Source organism: Zonotrichia leucophrys, chromosome 4 (assembly GCF_028769735.1).
Source record: "Zonotrichia leucophrys gambelii isolate GWCS_2022_RI chromosome 4, RI_Zleu_2.0, whole genome shotgun sequence".
Lineage (NCBI taxonomy): Eukaryota > Metazoa > Chordata > Aves > Passeriformes > Passerellidae > Zonotrichia > Zonotrichia leucophrys.
The window spans coordinates 64,018,719-64,037,399 of record NC_088173.1 but is presented as its reverse complement, the minus strand read 5'-3'; the positions used below and the strand labels follow the sequence as shown (position 1 = coordinate 64,037,399).

General features: G+C 45.0%; 1 protein-coding gene across 1 annotated transcript in view; it reads right to left on the bottom strand.

The window, feature by feature from the left end:
- Positions 1–18,681, bottom strand: part of ATRN (attractin) — a 150,330-nt gene that overhangs the window by 100,781 nt on the left and 30,868 nt on the right. Inside the window, exons 2-4 of the mRNA XM_064711922.1 lie at positions 14,680–14,763; positions 10,330–10,443; positions 1,226–1,354 (exon numbers count right to left, since the gene is read on the bottom strand). Coding sequence (XP_064567992.1) covers positions 1,226–1,354; positions 10,330–10,443; positions 14,680–14,763 — 327 coding nt within the window. The remainder of the gene's footprint in view (positions 1–1,225; positions 1,355–10,329; positions 10,444–14,679; positions 14,764–18,681) is intronic.

Genomic DNA, 18,681 nt, shown 5'->3' with positions numbered 1-18,681 from the left:
AAAATGTTACAAGCAAACCTAAGGACCAGAAGACAAAATAGCACTTGAAAATTGTCTGAAATGATGAAGAAAGTTACAAATTAAAGGAATATTGTTCTTGAAGACAGTATTTTATTGCAATGGTGCAAATCCAACAGCTGGCAGTAGATGGAGTCCTGGTTTATGCAATCAGTCAGACTTGGAAATCACTGCCTCTTCAGCTCCTCTGATCCCACTAACTTCGCATACACTCCTCATCTTCTTCTGGAGCTTTCAAAGGGTGCTGGGTGCCCCCTATTTTAAAAAAAATTCACTATTATGTGGGTTATTCAGCACATATTTGTGTTCTTACTGAGGATGAAAGTACTGAGACTTGATATTCAAAAACTAAGCTTCTCATTTTAAGAGAAAGTCAATTTTTGCAGGAAGTCAGTTATGACTGAAGCTTTCCCAGCTGTTTTTTTCTGAAAGAGGTGAGACTTTCTGCAGGTTATTCCCAAATTAAATCTCCCAGTGTGGCACATACATAACTTGCATCTGTAGGAGCAAAAAAAATCCAAAGCTCATGATCCCTGCAGAAGCAAAACCTTCCATCTCTGCGAGTATGTCCACACATTTACCTCAAGAAGCAAAACCTTTCTAAAAGCAGTTGATGAATTAGGGAGCACAGAAGAATTACTTTTAAAAAGCTCATCAATGAGGACTAAATACATGTCAGTGAACAGAAAGCACCCATCTGTTTAGAATATGAACAAATATAAAACCAGTCCAGAATAAAAAGAAGCCAGATGAAGGGATTCAATCCAGGGATGAGTAAGAAAGCAAATCCTGAGGATGAGGACCCTCAAGAGCATGTACAGCCCAGTGTCTCAAGTGAAATGTGTGGCTGATGGAAAAGTGTGTTTGTGCTAGAGTATCTGCAGAGCACTCAGGAGCACAGACATGCACAAAACATATCAATTCCTGTTGATTAGATAGAATCAAATTGATCCAATAACATAAAATAAATAGTAAGATGCCTTTTGGAGCAAACATTCATCCACACTTACAACTGACAAGTTGTAACATTGAGCACATGCCACTTATTGGCTGTTGCAAGGGTATAATAAAGATAAAAATCTAATTTCAGGCGTCTGCTCATAATTACACACTTCAATGGCAGCTGCTTATTTCAAGACAAAAGTAAGAAAAGGGGAAAGCTCCTTTTGCTCAACCTGCAGCATCACTGTGGAGTGGTGCCACTTACTTATAGGTGATGTTAAACCCTGTGAGATTATAGGCAGCATCACTGAAGAAATGTAGAAGAGCATATCCAGAAGTAGCTACAACTTCAGGTACTGTTTCATTGCTGTCTTTCTCAGGAACAATAAGACCACTGGAAAAGTAAAAGAACAATATTAGAAGTGAAATAAAATGCAGCAAAGCAACAAGAGTAAATGCACCAGTACTTTCAATAAAATAATTGAATTTCAATAAAATAACTGAATTTCAATAAAATAATTGAAACTCGATGTATTTCCATTATTTGAAATATAATGAATTTGTGGAATCATAAATAAATGTATGTTGGAAGTATTTAACCTGAGAAAGACTGAAGCTAACTAGAATTTTAGATATCCCTATCAAAAACCTTTCCCTCCCTTGTCACTCAGCAAAGAATTAAGCAGGTCCCATTCATAAAACAAGGTGGCACCTTTGGAAACAGAAATTAATGTGTCCCAAAATAAAATCTGTATTACAAAGTCAAACTAAAGGTTTGCTGAGCCCAGATCTCCTCCTGACTGTGGGCTACAAAAATGATTGGGAAAGGCTGTGACAAACCAAGCAAGTACAAGAGCATTGTGGCAAAGTGTAATCCACCTTCCAGACACCCAGTTCAGATGCTTAGACCTGGAGAATGCACCCAAGCCAGTACAGTAAAATAAACGACTCTGCCATGCTTCTAGCCAATTCATTTCTTAATCATTCGTATCCTTTTCACCTGAAAAATCTGCAGCAGTTCGGTTAACAATTTAATTCCACAACAGCGGAAAAAGGATTATTCTACTCATTTTTGACTTGCTGCCTTTTGGGTTCTTTTTCTGTGAGAAATACGAACAGTCAGCCATGGAATCACAGACTGGTTTGCATTAGAGGCTTAAACCAGAGACTTAAAACTCATCCTGTTCCACCCCTGCCATGGCAAAGACACCTTCTGCTATCCCAGGCTGCTCCCAGCCCCAGTGTCCAGCCTGGCCTTGGGCACTGCCAGGGATCCAGGGGCAGCCCCAGCAAATCTGGGAATTCCAGCCCAGCCCCTGCCCACCCTCCCAGCCAGCAATTCCCTGCCAAGATCGCAGCCCAATCTCCCCTTTCCCAGTGGGAGCCATTCCCTGGCTCCTGTCCCTCCATCCCTTGTCCCCAGGCCCTCTCCAGCTCTCCTGGAGCCCCTCCAGGCCCTGCCAGGGGCTCTGAGCTCTGCCTGGAGCCTTCCCTTCTCCAGGGGAACATTCTCAGCTCTGCCAGCCTGGCTCCAGAGCAGAGGGGCTCCAGCTCTGCAGCAGCTCTGGGGCCTCCTCTGGGCTCTCTGCAGCAGCTCCACGTCCTCCTGCTGTTGGCCCCAGGGCTGGGGCAGCTCTGCAGGTGGGCTCTCACCTGAGGGAGGGCACAGGGACAGAGTCCCCCCTCCCTGGGGATCAGCCCAGGCACAGGGGGCGTCCTGGGTCCCAGCTCACGAGGCCAGGGCATGTCCAGTTTCTTACCCACCAGCATCACCAAGTCCTCCCCTCCAGGGCTGCTGTCCATCCCTCCATCCCCCAGTCACTTCTCATACTCAGAATTGCTCCCATCTGATGCAGGACCTTGCACTTAACCTTGTTGTATCTCACGAGATCCCTACAGTGCCAGTCCCTGGTCATGCCCAGGTCCTTCTGGATGCCATCTCATCCCTCAGGCATTTCAACTGCCCCATATCTTCTCATCATCTCTTCTTTTATAAGCTCTACCTGACTCATCACATTCATGTTTGTTGTCCTTTCTATCATAGCAGCCTGTCACACTCTCAACTCCCACCTCATTCTTTGCTTCACACTTCTGGATGCCTTTGGCTGTTTCTCTCACCTTTCCAGGTTCTCTGAGATCCTCCAGCCTTTTAGTTTTCCAGGACTAGCTGAGAGAAGCAAAGATGGTGGGCAAGACTATCTACAGTATTGCAGACACACTACAGATTTATATAATGGTTTGTCAAAATAATTGCAATAAACTGACAAACTAAAATGAGCTTTGAAAAAAATAATTACTACCTATTTACCTATGACACTAAATACTTTGTATCTGAGAGGGAATGCTTATTTTTCATTTAATAGAAGCTTGACAAAACCAAAAAATTAAAAGTTGATTCCTCCCTCATACAAAAGCCATCAACATGGGCACAAATTCAAAGTCTATTGAACTTAGGTTTTTAAAAGCCTTTATCCATGCACAGTACATTGTCCAGCACCCCCTGCTCACAGTCAGCTGCTATTTCCCTGTACAGATCCACCTCTGCCCAGCGTCACTCCCGCTTCCCAAGGCAAAGCCGAAGCTCTGTGACCAGCAGGGGCAGAGCAGAGTGTGTGGGGCAGGGAGCCGGGGCAGCTCCAAACAGCCCAGCCTGGCCCCCACCCGGCCACTCCCCAGAGCCCAGGGCAGCAGGCAAAAAGCAATGATGGAAAGAATTTTCCCCCGAGAAGAACTTAATTTCCTTTTTTTCACATCTATTTAGAATAGAAAGCTAATGCCGTTGAAGAGAGTTTCCGAGGACAGAGTAAAGGAGTTTATCTGCTCAAGGAAATCACTCCCAGCTATCCACAGCACCCACTAATACCACCTGGGAAACACTTTCTGTGACCTGAACTTTTCTGTCCCCATGATACAATACAATGGTGTGCTCCAAGAACAGAACAGACCCCCAGCAATCCTTTCTACTACAGATTTGGGGGTATGTGCACCAAACCCAGCAGATGAACGAGCTACCTACATCAGGATCACACTGAAAACTGCACAACAAATCTTACGGTGAACAAAAAAGATGTCCTTCATTTTACCAACACACCATAAAAATCACTGGAACCTGATCCCATGTTTTGGCTAAGCAACTCCAGCACATCTGCTGATATACATTTCAAGAAATATTTCCTTATGAGAAAGCCAAATTTTCCTCCGCTGCTCATTCACTTCTCAATGATAAGGATTAAACAGCAAAATTAATTCCCTTTTCATCTCTCTGGAAGAGGTGCTTTATTTCATTCTCAACGTTTGAGACTTCTGAAGTTTATCTCTCCCAAAAGACCATCTCTCACAAAACCAAAGAACAAAAGGCCTAACAAACTTCTTGTTTGGTTCATAATTATTCCCTTGTAATGGACACTGTAGGACAGTACATCTCCACCACAGGAAAACAAACATTTGAAAATAATTTGGGTGAGGCAAACTGCAGCTCAGGAACAAGAAAAAATTTGCTTTTTTCTGGTTTCTTCTTCAGCACTTATCACTGATATTACAGGGCAAAGTAAGTGGAAGGCAAGACAAAAAATCCCCTCAATAATCTTTCCTAAAAAAAAGACTATCCTTGACAATTCTTTGTGTTCTCAAAGAAATCTCAAATTTGGGGTTTGGTTGACCAGAACACAAGTACCTCCATAACAATGCTTGCATCCCAGATATTCCCTATTTCCATCTTTTTCTGGTGATTCATGTGTAAATAACTAAAGAGGATGTTATGCCTCCTACACAAACTTAAAACACTCTAAGGAAACTTAATCACAGAATTGTCTGGGTTGGAAGGGACTTTAAAGGTCATCTAGTCCAAGCCCCTGCCATGGGCAGGGACACCTTCCACCAGACCAGGCTGCTCCAAGTCCCATCCAGCCTGGCATTGAACATTTCTAGGGATAGGGCATTTTAAATTCTTTCAGAGAAAGCCATGAAGAGAACACAACACAGCAGGAACAATCAGAGCCTGAAAGGTTGAACCTCAGAAACAGTGAATAAATCAATCTGCTCCCAGCATCATATGGAATAAACAGAAGCACATCAGAATTTACATCTGCCATGAAAAAGAATCCAATAGGCAGAATCAGAATGATAAAAGATTATGCAAAACTTCCTTTAAATTATGATCCAGAATCTCTGAGCAACTCAGCTCTGGCCAAGATTAGCATGTTTCACAACACACTGCTTTTATTTCCTTTCATAAGGTTTCAAAACATTTTGCAACCATCCCTACTCCAAAGCAAATAAACACTCCTACTCAGCTCAGCTGCCCAGTGACACCCAGGGAGAGGCAAACCTCTGCTTTGGACAGAAATAACATCTATTTTCTGTAAGCTGGACTGCTGAAGTCAATGGCAGAAAGTAAAAGAGCATCAGAAATCAATGAAACATAGAATGGCCTGAGCTGGAGAAACTTTAAAGATCCTTCTGTTCTACCTCCTGCTATGGGCAGGAACACCTTCCACTATCCCAGGGTGCTCCAAGCCCCAGTGTCCAACCTGGCCTTGGGCACCTCCCAGGGAACAATTCCTGGCCAACATCCCATCCAGACCTAATCTCTAATAGCAGGAAGCCATTCCTCCTTGTCCTGTCACTCCATCCTCTTGTCCAAAGCCTCTCTCCCACTCATCATGGAGGCTCATTTCAAGTATGGAAGTTCACAATTATGTCCAGGAGACCCACCTTCTCCACTGCCCTGCACACACTGCCCTGTTCCTTCCCCTAGAGCGTTGAAAAATCAGAATAATTTAAAACAAAGGGCACTTCCTCTATTATTTTTCTTGGATTTGCTATGTGAGTATCACAATATTGGCATATTCCTCATTTCCTCCAGAGACACAACCTGCTAGAGATCAAAGCATGAGAAGCTCTACTAAGCAGAAAAAGGGTATAATTGAGAGTCACAAAAGGAAAGGGTGAAAATACAGAGTAGAGCTCATGGAGGAGTAAAAGGATAAAGATCATACTGAAAAATCAGCTTTCAATCCATCAAAATCCAATGCAAACAAATTATCCTAATTTTTAAATACTTTGATAGATCTGGACACACACATATACAAAATGGCAACATTTCTCTGCTACTAAAAAACAGTCCATGCACCTCATTCATACTCAGAACTACAAGAGTAAAACTAAACAAACTAAAAATAGCAGTTACAGAAGACTAAAAATAAAACAATAGCAAAAAATAAAAAAGGAGGGAGGAGAATATAAGGAGACATCTGAAATTTATTGTCTTAAATGAAGCAGGATGACTCCCAAACATGGACTTTTAAGGAAAAAAACCCATTGCAACAACATGTACTAAAACAGCCTAGACTATAGATTCATTATAGAGCTGGCAGCCCCTCACATTACAATCTTCCTTGAAATCTTCTCCCCTTGGTGCAGAAGAGGCAGAAGCAGCTGCAGCACCAGCACAGGGAAGTTTGTCTGTCTGCAGAAGCCTCCAGCTCAGGGGCTTTGCCCAAAAACCTCCTCAGTTCTTACATGACTGCGGCTATCGAAGGATCATGGAACAGTTTAAGGTGGAAAGGACCTTAAGGATCATCCCACCCTGCCATGACAGGGACACCTCCTGCTGTCCCAGGCTGCTCCCAGCCCCAGTGTCCAGCCTGGCCTTGGGCACTGCCAGGGATCAGGGGCAGCCACAGCTGCTCTGGGCACCTGTGCCAGGGCCTGCCCACCCTGCCAGGGAACAATTCCTCATTCCCAAGATCCCCATCCAGCCCTGCCCTCTGGCAGTGGGAGCCATTCCCTGGCTCCTGTCCCTGCAGGCCTTGTCCCCAGTCCCTCTCCAGCTCTCCTGGAGCCCCTGCAGGCCAAGCCAGGGGCTCTGAGCTCTGCCTGGAGCCTTCCCTTCTCCAGGGGAACATTCCCAGCTCTGCCAGCCTGGCTCAGTGGTAGGGAAGCTCCAGCCCCTGGAGCAGCTCTGTGACCTCCTCTGGACTTGCTCTGGCAGCTCCAGGTCCTCCAGCTGTTGGAAGCCCCTGAGCTGAATACCCATTCCCATGGCAGCAAGGTCAGTTACAATTTCTGGCAAATAATTGAGGGAATAGAAGGGAAAAATAGAGGAGTGTCAACCACATGATCTATGTATAAGCAGAGGTAGGAGTGAGGTTTCTTTAACTTCAAGGAGAGATAGCTGAAGAAGGATGAAACCTAAATTTTGACCTCAACTACCTCAGGAGAGATTAGAGAGGAGGGAATACCAGAGGTTCACAAGAAAAGGACAGGAGGCAACACGCACAGGTTGCAGCAAGGGATTGTGGCTAGACATTAGTATTAGATTAATTTTATATCATTATTTTAACACCAATCTCTGCATTACAGACCCAGAGGATCAACAAGACCTCCATCCTAAAGATAAATTCATACCTTGATTGGACAAAGGGCTCTGATGGTCATTCTGCTTTGAGAGAGAGAGATCAGACCCTTCCAACCCAACTCAGCCCTAGACCCAAATCTGGGTGCTCAAGTGCCACATTCTCCATCAGGTACCACAAGGCTGGTGAGCTGCCCTTGCTCCGAGGGAACACGGGCTCACATCATCCTCCACCTGGCCCCTGAGAGCAACCACAGCAGCTGCTGGGCCACTGCCAAACGTCCTGCAGAACAACAACTGGGTCTGACCAGGAAAACACTCCCTGCCAACCCAATCAAAATGAAAATAAAGGTGCAAAACCAGCTCTGGTAAATGTTTAATGTGGAGTAAAGTTAACAAAACCAACTAAGTTCACAGGTACTGAGTGCAGTTTATTTACTTCAGATTTCTTCATCAGGGCTGACAAACATATTGCATTTGTTTCCATGTTCTTTTACTGCAGTTTTGAAGCAGCACATTTACACAATCTCATTGTGGCTGTGGTCACAAATATAAGCCAGCAAAGATATTTTTAACACTGTTTAATAAAAAAAGCTTAATATGCAGGACCAGACAGCTCTGGGGGATCTCAGAATACAAGGAATTTAGTCTATGCACACACTTGAACTGTGTAAATGTTGGCACTAAGCAAATATTTATTGCTGTTAAAAAATGATAAAACAAATTTAAAGCTTCCCTACAGACCAGTGTTGAGGATTCCCAAGATCATCTTATATATATACAAGATTATATATATATTTCAGAATAAATATCATCTTGTGAACAAACATAAATGAGCATCAGAAGGTCAAGAAAACAAAATGAGAGCAGTGAAGGAAGTGAAGGCTCAGGGAAGTGCTGTAAAAAGTCAGGGAGGGAACAAAAATTGAGTTGAGAGAAAGGAATTTCTAGTGTTTATCAACAAACTCTCAAAGCTTACAGAGCCCAACTGTATAAAGCTCAGTCTTGTAAATCTCCTGGCAGGGTGCAAATAATGAACAAGGAAATATGTTTACGGTAATAATAAATTGAATATACCCCAACTAAATTGGGAAAATATGAACACCGCTCTTAAAAAACTCCAAGGTATTTATTTTGTATTAGAGAAAGGTATTTTTCAACAGATGCTTTTTGGTACTTCACCAAAATGAGAAGCATCTGCCATTTCCTGAACTTAGATTACTGAATACCACAGCTCAGTGCTAATGAAGCTAAATTCAAATGTCATCTAAAGAAGCAATTAAAAAAAAATTGGAGTTTTTTCCCTACCTCAAAAACATTATTGTACTAAGCTCATGTTTGCTTGTCCTCAAGACCAGGCTTCCTGATTTACAGATTTCCCAGTCTGAACCATAATTGTTAATGCTGTGAACTACTTATAAGTTCAATTTAAAAAGTCTATTAATTTTTGGAAAACACACAAGAAATGGCAGGCACAAATCATCATTTCACCTTTTCACCAGTGTATTAAAAAATAGCTTGATTAGAATAAAATTACATTGGGTCAAGATGACATTTCCTCCTCTTCCTGCACATCAATCAGAACATGATACCAGAGAGCACTTCCAGGTGGCATTGCCACGTTTTTGGAGCTTTTTAGAAGAGAAAGGTTGTTCCTTCCTCAAATTAGGTGTTCTGTTTTGACCTCACCTTAGTCTGAAGCTTTTACTCCAAAACAACACTACATTTGCAGCTGAAGATCAAAAAAACCACATGTGGTGGTTTAAATTTGTATCAACTTTTGTCCCTCTGCTGATTTTCTCTCACAGACATTATAAGGATTTTTTAGAACAAACATGAAGTATTTTTAGACCTTCATTTCACAAATGAGAGGAAGCCCAGCACAAGGTTAATTCTGGAAATAGTTACGCAGACACTTGGAACAAGCAGAGTCCCAGGGGAACCTTTAGTTTTTTTCATAGATAACTTGGGATTATTTTCCTAATTTCAGTTTAAAGAATAAAAAGCATGACAGGGTGGTGGCACTGCAAGACTGAAACACAGAAAAACACAAGTTATGTTTATGTCTCAGGATGAAATGTGGATTGCTCACCAGCAGCCACACTGATGTCTCATCACATGGACAAGCCAAACACCTGTAACCTGTTGGCAGAACAGGAATTTTTACACATCAGGAGCTGGAGAGGGACATTTGCCATGGGATGGAGAACAGGACAGAGGGAATGGCTTCTCACTGCCAGAGGGCAGGAGAGATGGGACATTGGGAAGAAATCCTTCCTTGTGACAGCAGTGAGGCCCTGGCACAGGTGCCCAGAGCAGCTGTGGCTGCCCCTGGATCCCTGGCAGTGCCCAAGGCCAGGCTGGACATTGGGGCTGGAGCACCTGGGACAGTGGGAGGTGTCCCTGCCATGGCAGCGGTGGCACTGGGTGGGCTTTAAGATCCCTCCCAAGCCAACCATCCTGTGATTCTGTTTTTTACAAGGTTGATCCATCATTGCTGCTCTTGAACATATTCCAAGTAACTAAAGACTTTGAAGTTTAAGGTACATAAAAGATAGACATAATTCTATGAGACCTCCATGTCTACAATATTATCTGGCTTTTGCCCTTCTGTCTGTATTGACACACTGCAAGTCTAAGTCATAAATCATGTTCAAACCCATAAATGGGGTAGTTTTCTCCTCTCAAAATAGGCTGCACACCAAATCATCTCCAGCCCAGACAGACAACAATCATTTTTTTGTCTCTCAAAGAATCAGGATTTGGAAATGAAAACATAATACTTAAATGCTAGAGTGCAGTGACATGCCTTGTTCATTGTAAAAGCTAAAAACAACTCTTTAATTGTTTATGCTGACAAAGAGTGCACAAAAGGACACTGGCTATATGTGCTGCACTTGCAGTGTTATACATTTGGATTACTGGATCATATTTACAGCCTGACATGTAAGTCAGGCTCTAAGTTAAGAAAATACCACTGGCTACAGTTAAGAGTCTCACCAAGGGGAACTCACCTAAAAGCTGCCAGTAAGGGAGCATAAATTGAGTCTCCATCATACACATACAAGTGGTCCCAGCTGCACTCTGTGGCAAAGTGATTGAATCGAAGCCTGAGGATTGTGTTTGGCCTGTAAAGAAAAAATAAATAAAGAAAATATTTGTAATTAGCCACTCAACACACAGAGCAAAATCCCTTCAACACACTTCTCTGGTGTGAAGCTCTGGTCTAGACAAGACTAAAACCGAGTCATTTGGTCTAACTGTAGGCGCATTAAACATGCTGTGGTTCAGGGGTTTTTTGTATGCAGCTCTCCGGGTATTAAGCAAAAATTTCTTTATGGTCAGAAAACTCTGTCCTGTTGTGCAGAACAGATCATGGAACCACACAATGATTTGGAAGGGACTGACAAGGATCACTGAGTCCAGCTCCTGGCTCTGCACAGGACACCCCAACAATCCCACCTGAGCCTGAGCGCATTGCCCCAACGCTGCTGGAGCTCTGGCAGCCCTGGCACCACGGCTACTCCCTGGGGAGCCTGGGCACTGCCTGAGCACCCTCTGGGGGATGGATGAGCCTCTCCTGAGACATAAACTAAGCCTCCCCCAACACAACTGCAAGCCCTTCCCTTCGGTCCTGTCCCCGGTCACACAGAGATCAGTGTCTGCCCCTTCTCTGCCTCACAAGGAAGTTGCAGGCTGTGATGAGGCTTCCACTCAGTCTCCTGTTCTCCAGGTTGAACAAACCAAGTCACCTCAGCCACTGTTCAAACAAGCCAAGTGTCCCTCTGCAGCTCTCCTGGAGCCCCTCCAGGCCCTGCCAGGGGCTCTGAGCTCTGCCTGGAACCTTCCCTTCTCCAGGGGAACATTCCCAGCTCTGCCAGCCTGGCTCCAGAGCAGAGGGGCTCCAGCCCTGCAGCAGCTCCGGGGCCTCCTCTGGGCTCTCTGCAGCAGCTCCACGTCCTCCTGCTGTTGGCCCCAGGGCTGGGGCAGCTCTGCAGGTGGGCTCTCACCTGAGGGAGGGGCACAGGGACACAATTCCCACCTTGCATTTCGCACCAGCCCAGGCACGGGGGTTCTGGGGGCCGGCACATAGGGCTGGGGCAGGTCCAGGCTTTCAGCATGGTAAGACACCATTTGTTTCATGCCAATATAAAAAAGATACATCTAAAGACAATTACAGAGAAAGCACAGAAGATACTTAATTCTGGCTCAGCTCCAGGAGGGTGCAAACAGCACTAACACTGCTTAGACCTGAAACAAATAGAAAATGAATGTCTATCAGCAGTGCTTGTTCCCACCCACAGCTGGAGCTGTTGAAAGGACAGACACAAGTGTCTAGGATCTCCCCAACAGTATTGCCCTTGAATTCAGATGAACTCCCTGTTAATCCTAATCAAAAAATTGTTTTAAATGTCAGCTTGCTATATAGTCCTTCCTTCCCACAGAAGGGAGAGTCTTTAGGGAGTTATTCTGCAAATGACTGTTTTTTGATAGGTACAACAATCTACTCTAGGTCTTTGGAAAAGAGCAGCAGGTGGAACTCAAGGATAATGCCCTGCTTAAAGAAAAGGTACAAAGAGAATCTATGACTTCAGAACTGAGCAGCCTGTGGAGGCACAGGGGATTGCTTCTACTTGAATAGCCTGACAGCTGTAGAGCAGAAAGAAATTGTCAATCAATAAAGGTTCAGACCACAAACAAAAAGGAAGAGTCTCTTTGCAACAGCCAACAACTGGTAGGTGACAGCCCTCATCTGTACAATCACATGGTCCCTCAGGATGCGTGGAATTCATCTGCCTCGTTCACACTCCAGGGAAAAATAAAAAGGACTCCCCTGGGATAAGAACAGAGCACAGACACCAGCCAAGAAAACTCAGGAACGGTGCAGAAAGGAAATGAGAACACTAAGGAACACAGGGCTGCATATTTCAGCTGGGTTAATCAGCATGATTATCTCTTTTCTGTTTACCACCATGCCCTGACAGCAGGGTATAAACACTCACAGGCAGGAAAAGGACTCCAACCTATGCCTGGCTATGGAACAGGGAGGAACATTTCTGTCTTCCCAGCAAGAAAGATCTCACTTCAAAATCCATAAAGTGGTGGTTCCCTAGGAAGCCTCTCAGTAGTGGTATTTATAGGCTGGAGGAGCACCTTTGGTGACATTACTGAGGACTCATAACAAGCACTTCCATTCTGATAAAAATAGGATTCACAGTATTTTTTAAAAACAGAAGTTATAAGGGTTAAAGCTGGCTATGCTGGCATTGCTGAGGCTGGTCTGCAATAATGCTCTTGTGAAACACTTTTAAATTATTTGTAATTGCAAACAGTCAGCAGCTGGTTTCCTATCACCAAATTAAAAGAAGTAGCCACTTGGAGCATCCAACTTTTGCTCTTAACCACCTCAAACAGCTGGGCTCCTTATAAAGTTAATAGTGAGTGGTTGCCTCTCAATTTTATCATTGTGGATGGTTCTAGAGCTTAGGAATTAAACTTCCTCAACTCAAATAAAAGTCTGAAGCAGATACAATGAATAATTCCTCCAAACCCATCAGACCTCCTAAACAAAGGACCACAGAGTGGTATGGGTTGGAAGGGACCTTCACAACCATCTTGTTCCAGCCCCTGCCATTGTCCAAGCCCCATCCAGTCTGTCCCAGGGGCACTGCCAGAGATCAGGGACAGCCATAGCTGCTCTGGGCACCCTGTGCCAGGGCCTGCCCACCCTGCCAGGGAACAATTCCCAATTCCCAACATCCCATCCAGCCCTGCCCTCTGGTAGTGGGAGCCATTCCCTGGCTCCTGTCCCTCCATCCCTTGTCCCCAGTCCCTCTGCAGCTCTCCTGGAGCCCCTCCAGGCCCTGCCAGGGGCTCTGAGCTCTGCCTGGAGCCTTCCCTTCTCCAGGGGAACATTCCCAGCTCTGCCAGCCTGGCTCCAGAGCAGAGGGGCTCCAGCCCTGCAGCAGCTCCGGGGCCTCCTCTGGGCTCTCTGCAGCAGCTCCACGTCCTCCTGCTGTTGGCCCCAGGGCTGGGACAGCTCTGCAGGTGGGCTCTCACCTGAGGGAGGGGCACAGGGACACAATTCCCACCTTGCCTTTGCCATCAGCCAGGGCTGGGGTCAGGGGCTCGGGGCTGGGTCATGTCCAGCTCTCACCCAGCAGCACCCCCAGGTCCTTCTCCCCAGGGCTGCTCTCCAGCCCTTCCCCACCCATCCTGTGGTTGTGCTCTGCCTCGCTCCAGCCCATGCAGGACCTTGCCCTTGGCCTTGTGTAACTTCATGAGGTTCACACAGTCCCATATCTCTGGTCTGTCCAGGCCCCCTTTGGTGCCACTTCCTCCCTTCAGCACCTTGCCCACACCACATGGCCTGGTATCCACTGGCAGATTTGCTAAAGGCGCCTTATCCCACTGTGCGTGTCAGCAACAGATACATTAATCACAGGGAGAAGACTAAGGAAAAGTGCCCTCTGGGACTGTAGCAAATTCTGATCCCCCAAGATGCTAAGAGGCCTCAGCTTGCAGTGTGCAGTGCAAGTTCACACTCACACAACTCCTGCCAATTCACAGCCCTCTCTACCTGCACATTCAGGGAACAACATGGAATGTGACTGAACATACAGATGTTATCACATAGCATCATATCTGACCATGGAAAAGCTTTAGAGACTAAACAAATGGATCTTACAGTCCTGGTACCAGCTTGGTTCTATCAAAAATATATTTCAACAAGTGAGATGCTCTGAACTGCTGCACCATCAATCAGGTGTCAGAGGATAGACATTAAATATGCTACTCCTAAAAACCTGTGCAAGAAATTGCTGCAAGCAATATAAGGATCAAATACAAGAAGGGCAGCAAAGTGAGGGGAGAGATCTGAGAGACTTCTCCCAGTTTAGAAAACCTTTGCAATAAAAGGTCAGTGGTTCCTCTGAAGTCCTCATGGCTCAGTGAGTAAAGAAACATCTGAAGTTCATCACTACAGAAACTGATTCTTCATGAATAAAAGCTTTCAGAGCTTTCTCTTGTTTCTCATACTACTGAAAAATCCAATGTGCAGTGAATCCCATCACCTGAATGGCCAATGGACAATGATTAAGTAATTCATAATCCTTCATTATTTACAGAAGTGCACTGATTTTTGTTCACCACATGCTGTTTCAACACAAACCTCTTAAACAGAAGTCAGTTTGGAGGGCTCAGTTACACAAAAATTTATTTACCAAGACCAATTAAGTGTTGCCCAATTTAGCTTTTAGAATAGCCAGAAAGAATCGTGAGACTTAACAATATTCAGTGCAGATAAAACTCACCTAAAAGTGCCAATAAGCAATACAAAATTCCAAGCTGCTTCCAACACTCACCTTCCTTCAATGAGCCAGGTGCATTTTGTCTTGTATTTGTAATTTCCAGGCCCATCTGTGACGTACCCTGAAGGTTCAGTGAGTCTGCAAAGAAAAACACAAAGACAAACATTAGTGTCCAGTGGTTTTAAACATTCAGAAAGGATTCTCTAAATTCTGAAGATCCATCAGTAGATTATTATTTACTTAAGAGCCACTATAAACAAACCAACTACAGCACGACAAAAGCCAGCTGGGAGTCTCCTGTTGAATTCTCTGTGCAGGCCTTCTGATGACTGTTCCTCAAGAATGACATCACTTCAAGAGTGATGGTTTCTCTATCATATTGATGCCATGGTTCCTAACTTGTATGTATGGATATACCACTTAACCAGCACAAGGAATTCCCCAACAGAAGCTAAAATTATTCCTAAACTATTTATTTACACAAACTGTACCATTGCATGTGGTTCATATGAAGGCCATGGTGCAACCTCTCACTCATTCTGTATTTGAATCTCCACAAACTCCTTGACAAGCTCCTGGATGGAGGGCTGGACTGACCCCCAAGCCCCTGGATCCCAGGCTGGACTGGGCTTGGAGCCCCCTGAGATAGTGGAAGGTGTCCTTGCCCATGGATGGTGTGGAATGAGAAGGGCTTTAAGCTCCCTTCCACCCCAACCATTCTGTGATTCTGTATTGTTATCAACATCTGCAAATGCTGCACAGTGCAAATTCTACTCCAGCAAAAGAAAACCATTGGGATATGCATTCCTGTCTCATATGAATTTGTGAAAATATTCCAGATGAGTATTGCAGAAACTGCTGAAAATAAATGACAGGGAAGGATGGCAGCAGAAGGCAGCAGCACCTGAAGGTGCCCAAACACCACGTTCTGGTAGAGCACACACTGGCACCCAAACCAGGATTCCTTCCTAGGCCAGTTATAAACTCCATGGTCGGCACACTGCTGGAGCAAATCACAGCCCTCTGGCAAAATTCAACTGTCCTACTTACAACACAGTTCTAAAACAAAAACACTCTAAATTTAAACTTGGCAAAAAGAGAGGAAAGCAAGACCAGAAATTCCTCAAACCGGTATCTTGGAACCTTTTCTGTGCCTTTCCCCAGTGATCTGTTAATGCTAACATCTCACTTTTTAACACTTTTAAAAATGTGGGCTGAGTCAAAGATTATTTTCCAAATTCTTTTCCATCAAGCATTTTTAAGGTTGATCTCTGATTCAAATTAAAAAGGCAAAACTCACAGGTTTTTGAAAACCACCTTCCTCTGTCTCTAAATGAATTTATCACAGTACTTTTCAACCTGAGAAATTGAGCTGAAGATTTTAAAAAGCCAATCACTGAAGTTCTGCAGAAAATGGACATTCAAGCAAGTGAAGAAAAAGCTGAGATTTTTGGAAGCACAAAAAGCATCTGGGCCCTCTATGGAGACACAGATGTCAGTGTAAACCGAGATTAGATTTTAAAAAAATACACATACAGAAGGTATAGATTTAGGCTGGATATTGGGAAGGAATTGTTCCCTGGCAGGGTGGGTAGGCACAGGTGCCCAGAGCAGCTCTGGCTGCCCCTGGATCCCTGGCACTGTCCCAGGCCAGGTTGGACACTGGGGCTGGAGCAGCCTGGGACAGTGGCAGGGGTGTCCCTGCCACGGCAGTGGTGGCACTGGGTGGGGTTTATGGTCCCTTCCAACACAAACCATTCCACGATTCTGTGATTTATATTTCTTTTAAAATTTCAACATCTTAGAAAATTCAAACTACTTATCCACCAACCAGGAATTCACAAAACCAAATGAAACTTCCAAGTTGGAGGCAATAACATCTAGTCTTTTTGTCTAAAAATATCATCCTTCTGAATATAATATCCATGTAAAAGCCATGAATCAAACAGTATTAACACTGATAGAACTTTGCCTACATCCAAGAGCAGAGATTCTGAAAACCTGAGGAAGTCTCTCAAGCTATAAACAATCTCATGCCATGTGGCAAGCTCTCAGGGAACCTCTGCTCAAAAAACTCCTGCAACAATTTTATCTGGAAGCAATTACTAATTCATTCACCACAGAAATGCTACCAAGAGTGATATAAAAAATAAAATAAGATAATCCTGTTAGTACTGTAGCCCCAGGCATGTCGTATCTCAGGAGAGAAAAAAAGAGAACATTTCAACATCCATGTAATTCAATGAATTTTCAGCAAAACACTGGAATTAGTTTTAAAAATATAAGTCAAACTTCTTTGATCCCCTATTATCTGTAAGTTTCTCAGACTGCTTACTAAACTTCCTGCCATTATGGACAAATGAGGGATATTAAAAATCTATAATCTATTATTAAAATCCATTAATAAAAATCTATTAAAATCTATAATCAATCAGAGTTGACATGTCTGAAAGGAAAATAAATAGCCTGCACTGCCAGGCTAGAGCAGGCAGTAGCATCCATGTTCTTCTATAAGCACTCTCCCAGACAGAAATAAATCTTCAACACAAAAGCAAACTGAAATTAGAATTTCATCTTTCCATTCAAGACAGAAAGATGAACTAATCTCCAGGCTGCAGTACAAAGCAAACAGGCCCTGTTCCACATGCTCCATGTTGCCTGTGCCACAGAGACACGGGGCTGGGGTTGGGATGGCTGGCACAGGTCCCACATGTCCCGCAGGCCTCTGGCTCGGTCTGCGAGCAGAGCCTTGGGAAGGGAGCACAGGAGAAACTCCAGAAGGAAAAACACCGCAGGAATGAGGGACTTGGATGTGGGAAGCTCTCCTGACACGCATCAGGCTGCTCTCATAGAAGGCTCCTACCCCACGTAACCTGTGTCACCATCACAACCAGGCTCCAAGGCCTCTGGGCCCAGAAAGCTTTGGCCATGTTTGTGATGTGGGGTGAGGGTTAGGCCCTGCCGCTGGCTCACAGCAAGCCCTGCAGCTCCAGGCTGGGCCAGAGGGCTGGGAAAGGCCCTGGGGCTGCTGTGACGGCGGCTGGGCACGAGCCCAGCTGGGCAAGAGGCCACTGAGGGCCCCTGGGCTGTGCCAGCTCTGCAGCGGCAGCACGGCCAGGGCAGTGCCACAGTGTCACTGTACTGGCACTGCCAGGGCACCTCCAGTGCTGGGGCAGCACTGGAGGGGCTGGAGCGTGGCCAGGACAGGAACAGAGCTGGGAAGGGGCTGGAGAATCCCTGAGGGAGCTGGGAAGGGGCTCAGCCTGGAGCAAAGGAGGCTCAGGGGGCCCTTGTGGCTCTGCACAGCTCCTGCCAGGAGGGCACAGCTGGGGGGGTCAGGCTCTGCTCCAGGGAACAGGGACAGGAGCAGAGGGAACGGCCTCAGAGGAGGGTCTGGGTGGACAGTGGGGAAACTGCTCATGGAAAGGGCTGCCCAGGGCAGGGGTGCAGTCCCCATCTCTGGGGGATTTCACAGCCCTGTGGATGTGGCACCCGGGGACATGGGGCAGTGGTGGCCTTGGCTGTGCTGGGGAACAACTGGCCTTAGAGGGCTTTTCCTACCCCAACAATCTGTGATTCTAATGTAATTTTATGACTCAGATGCAGAAATCAGACACCAGAAAATATGGAAAGCAATCAAACACCACTTGTCTTTGATAACTTGGCGAAAGGTCTGGCTGCCACACAGGAAGTGCTTCCCTGTAGCTGAACATTACATCTCCTGCTCTGCAAGGAGCAGCTGCTACACCCTAGGAAAACAGTCAGGTCCTGTACTACAATACTTACAAGGCTCTAAACTACAACATCAACTTTAAAACCTCCAGGGTAGAAAAAACAACTGCAAAGATGCAAGGATCTATTCACAAAACTCAGATTAAAACCATACATAACTGTACTGCATAAATACATATGTGTACATTCATATACACACAACACTTAAGGCTTGTTTCAAACTTCACTGTTCACAACAGTGTTGTGTACACTAAATTTTTCACTGATTTCCAAGCAGACTGCCATATACATGAACCAAAGTGAAAGAAGAGAGTAAGGGAGAAG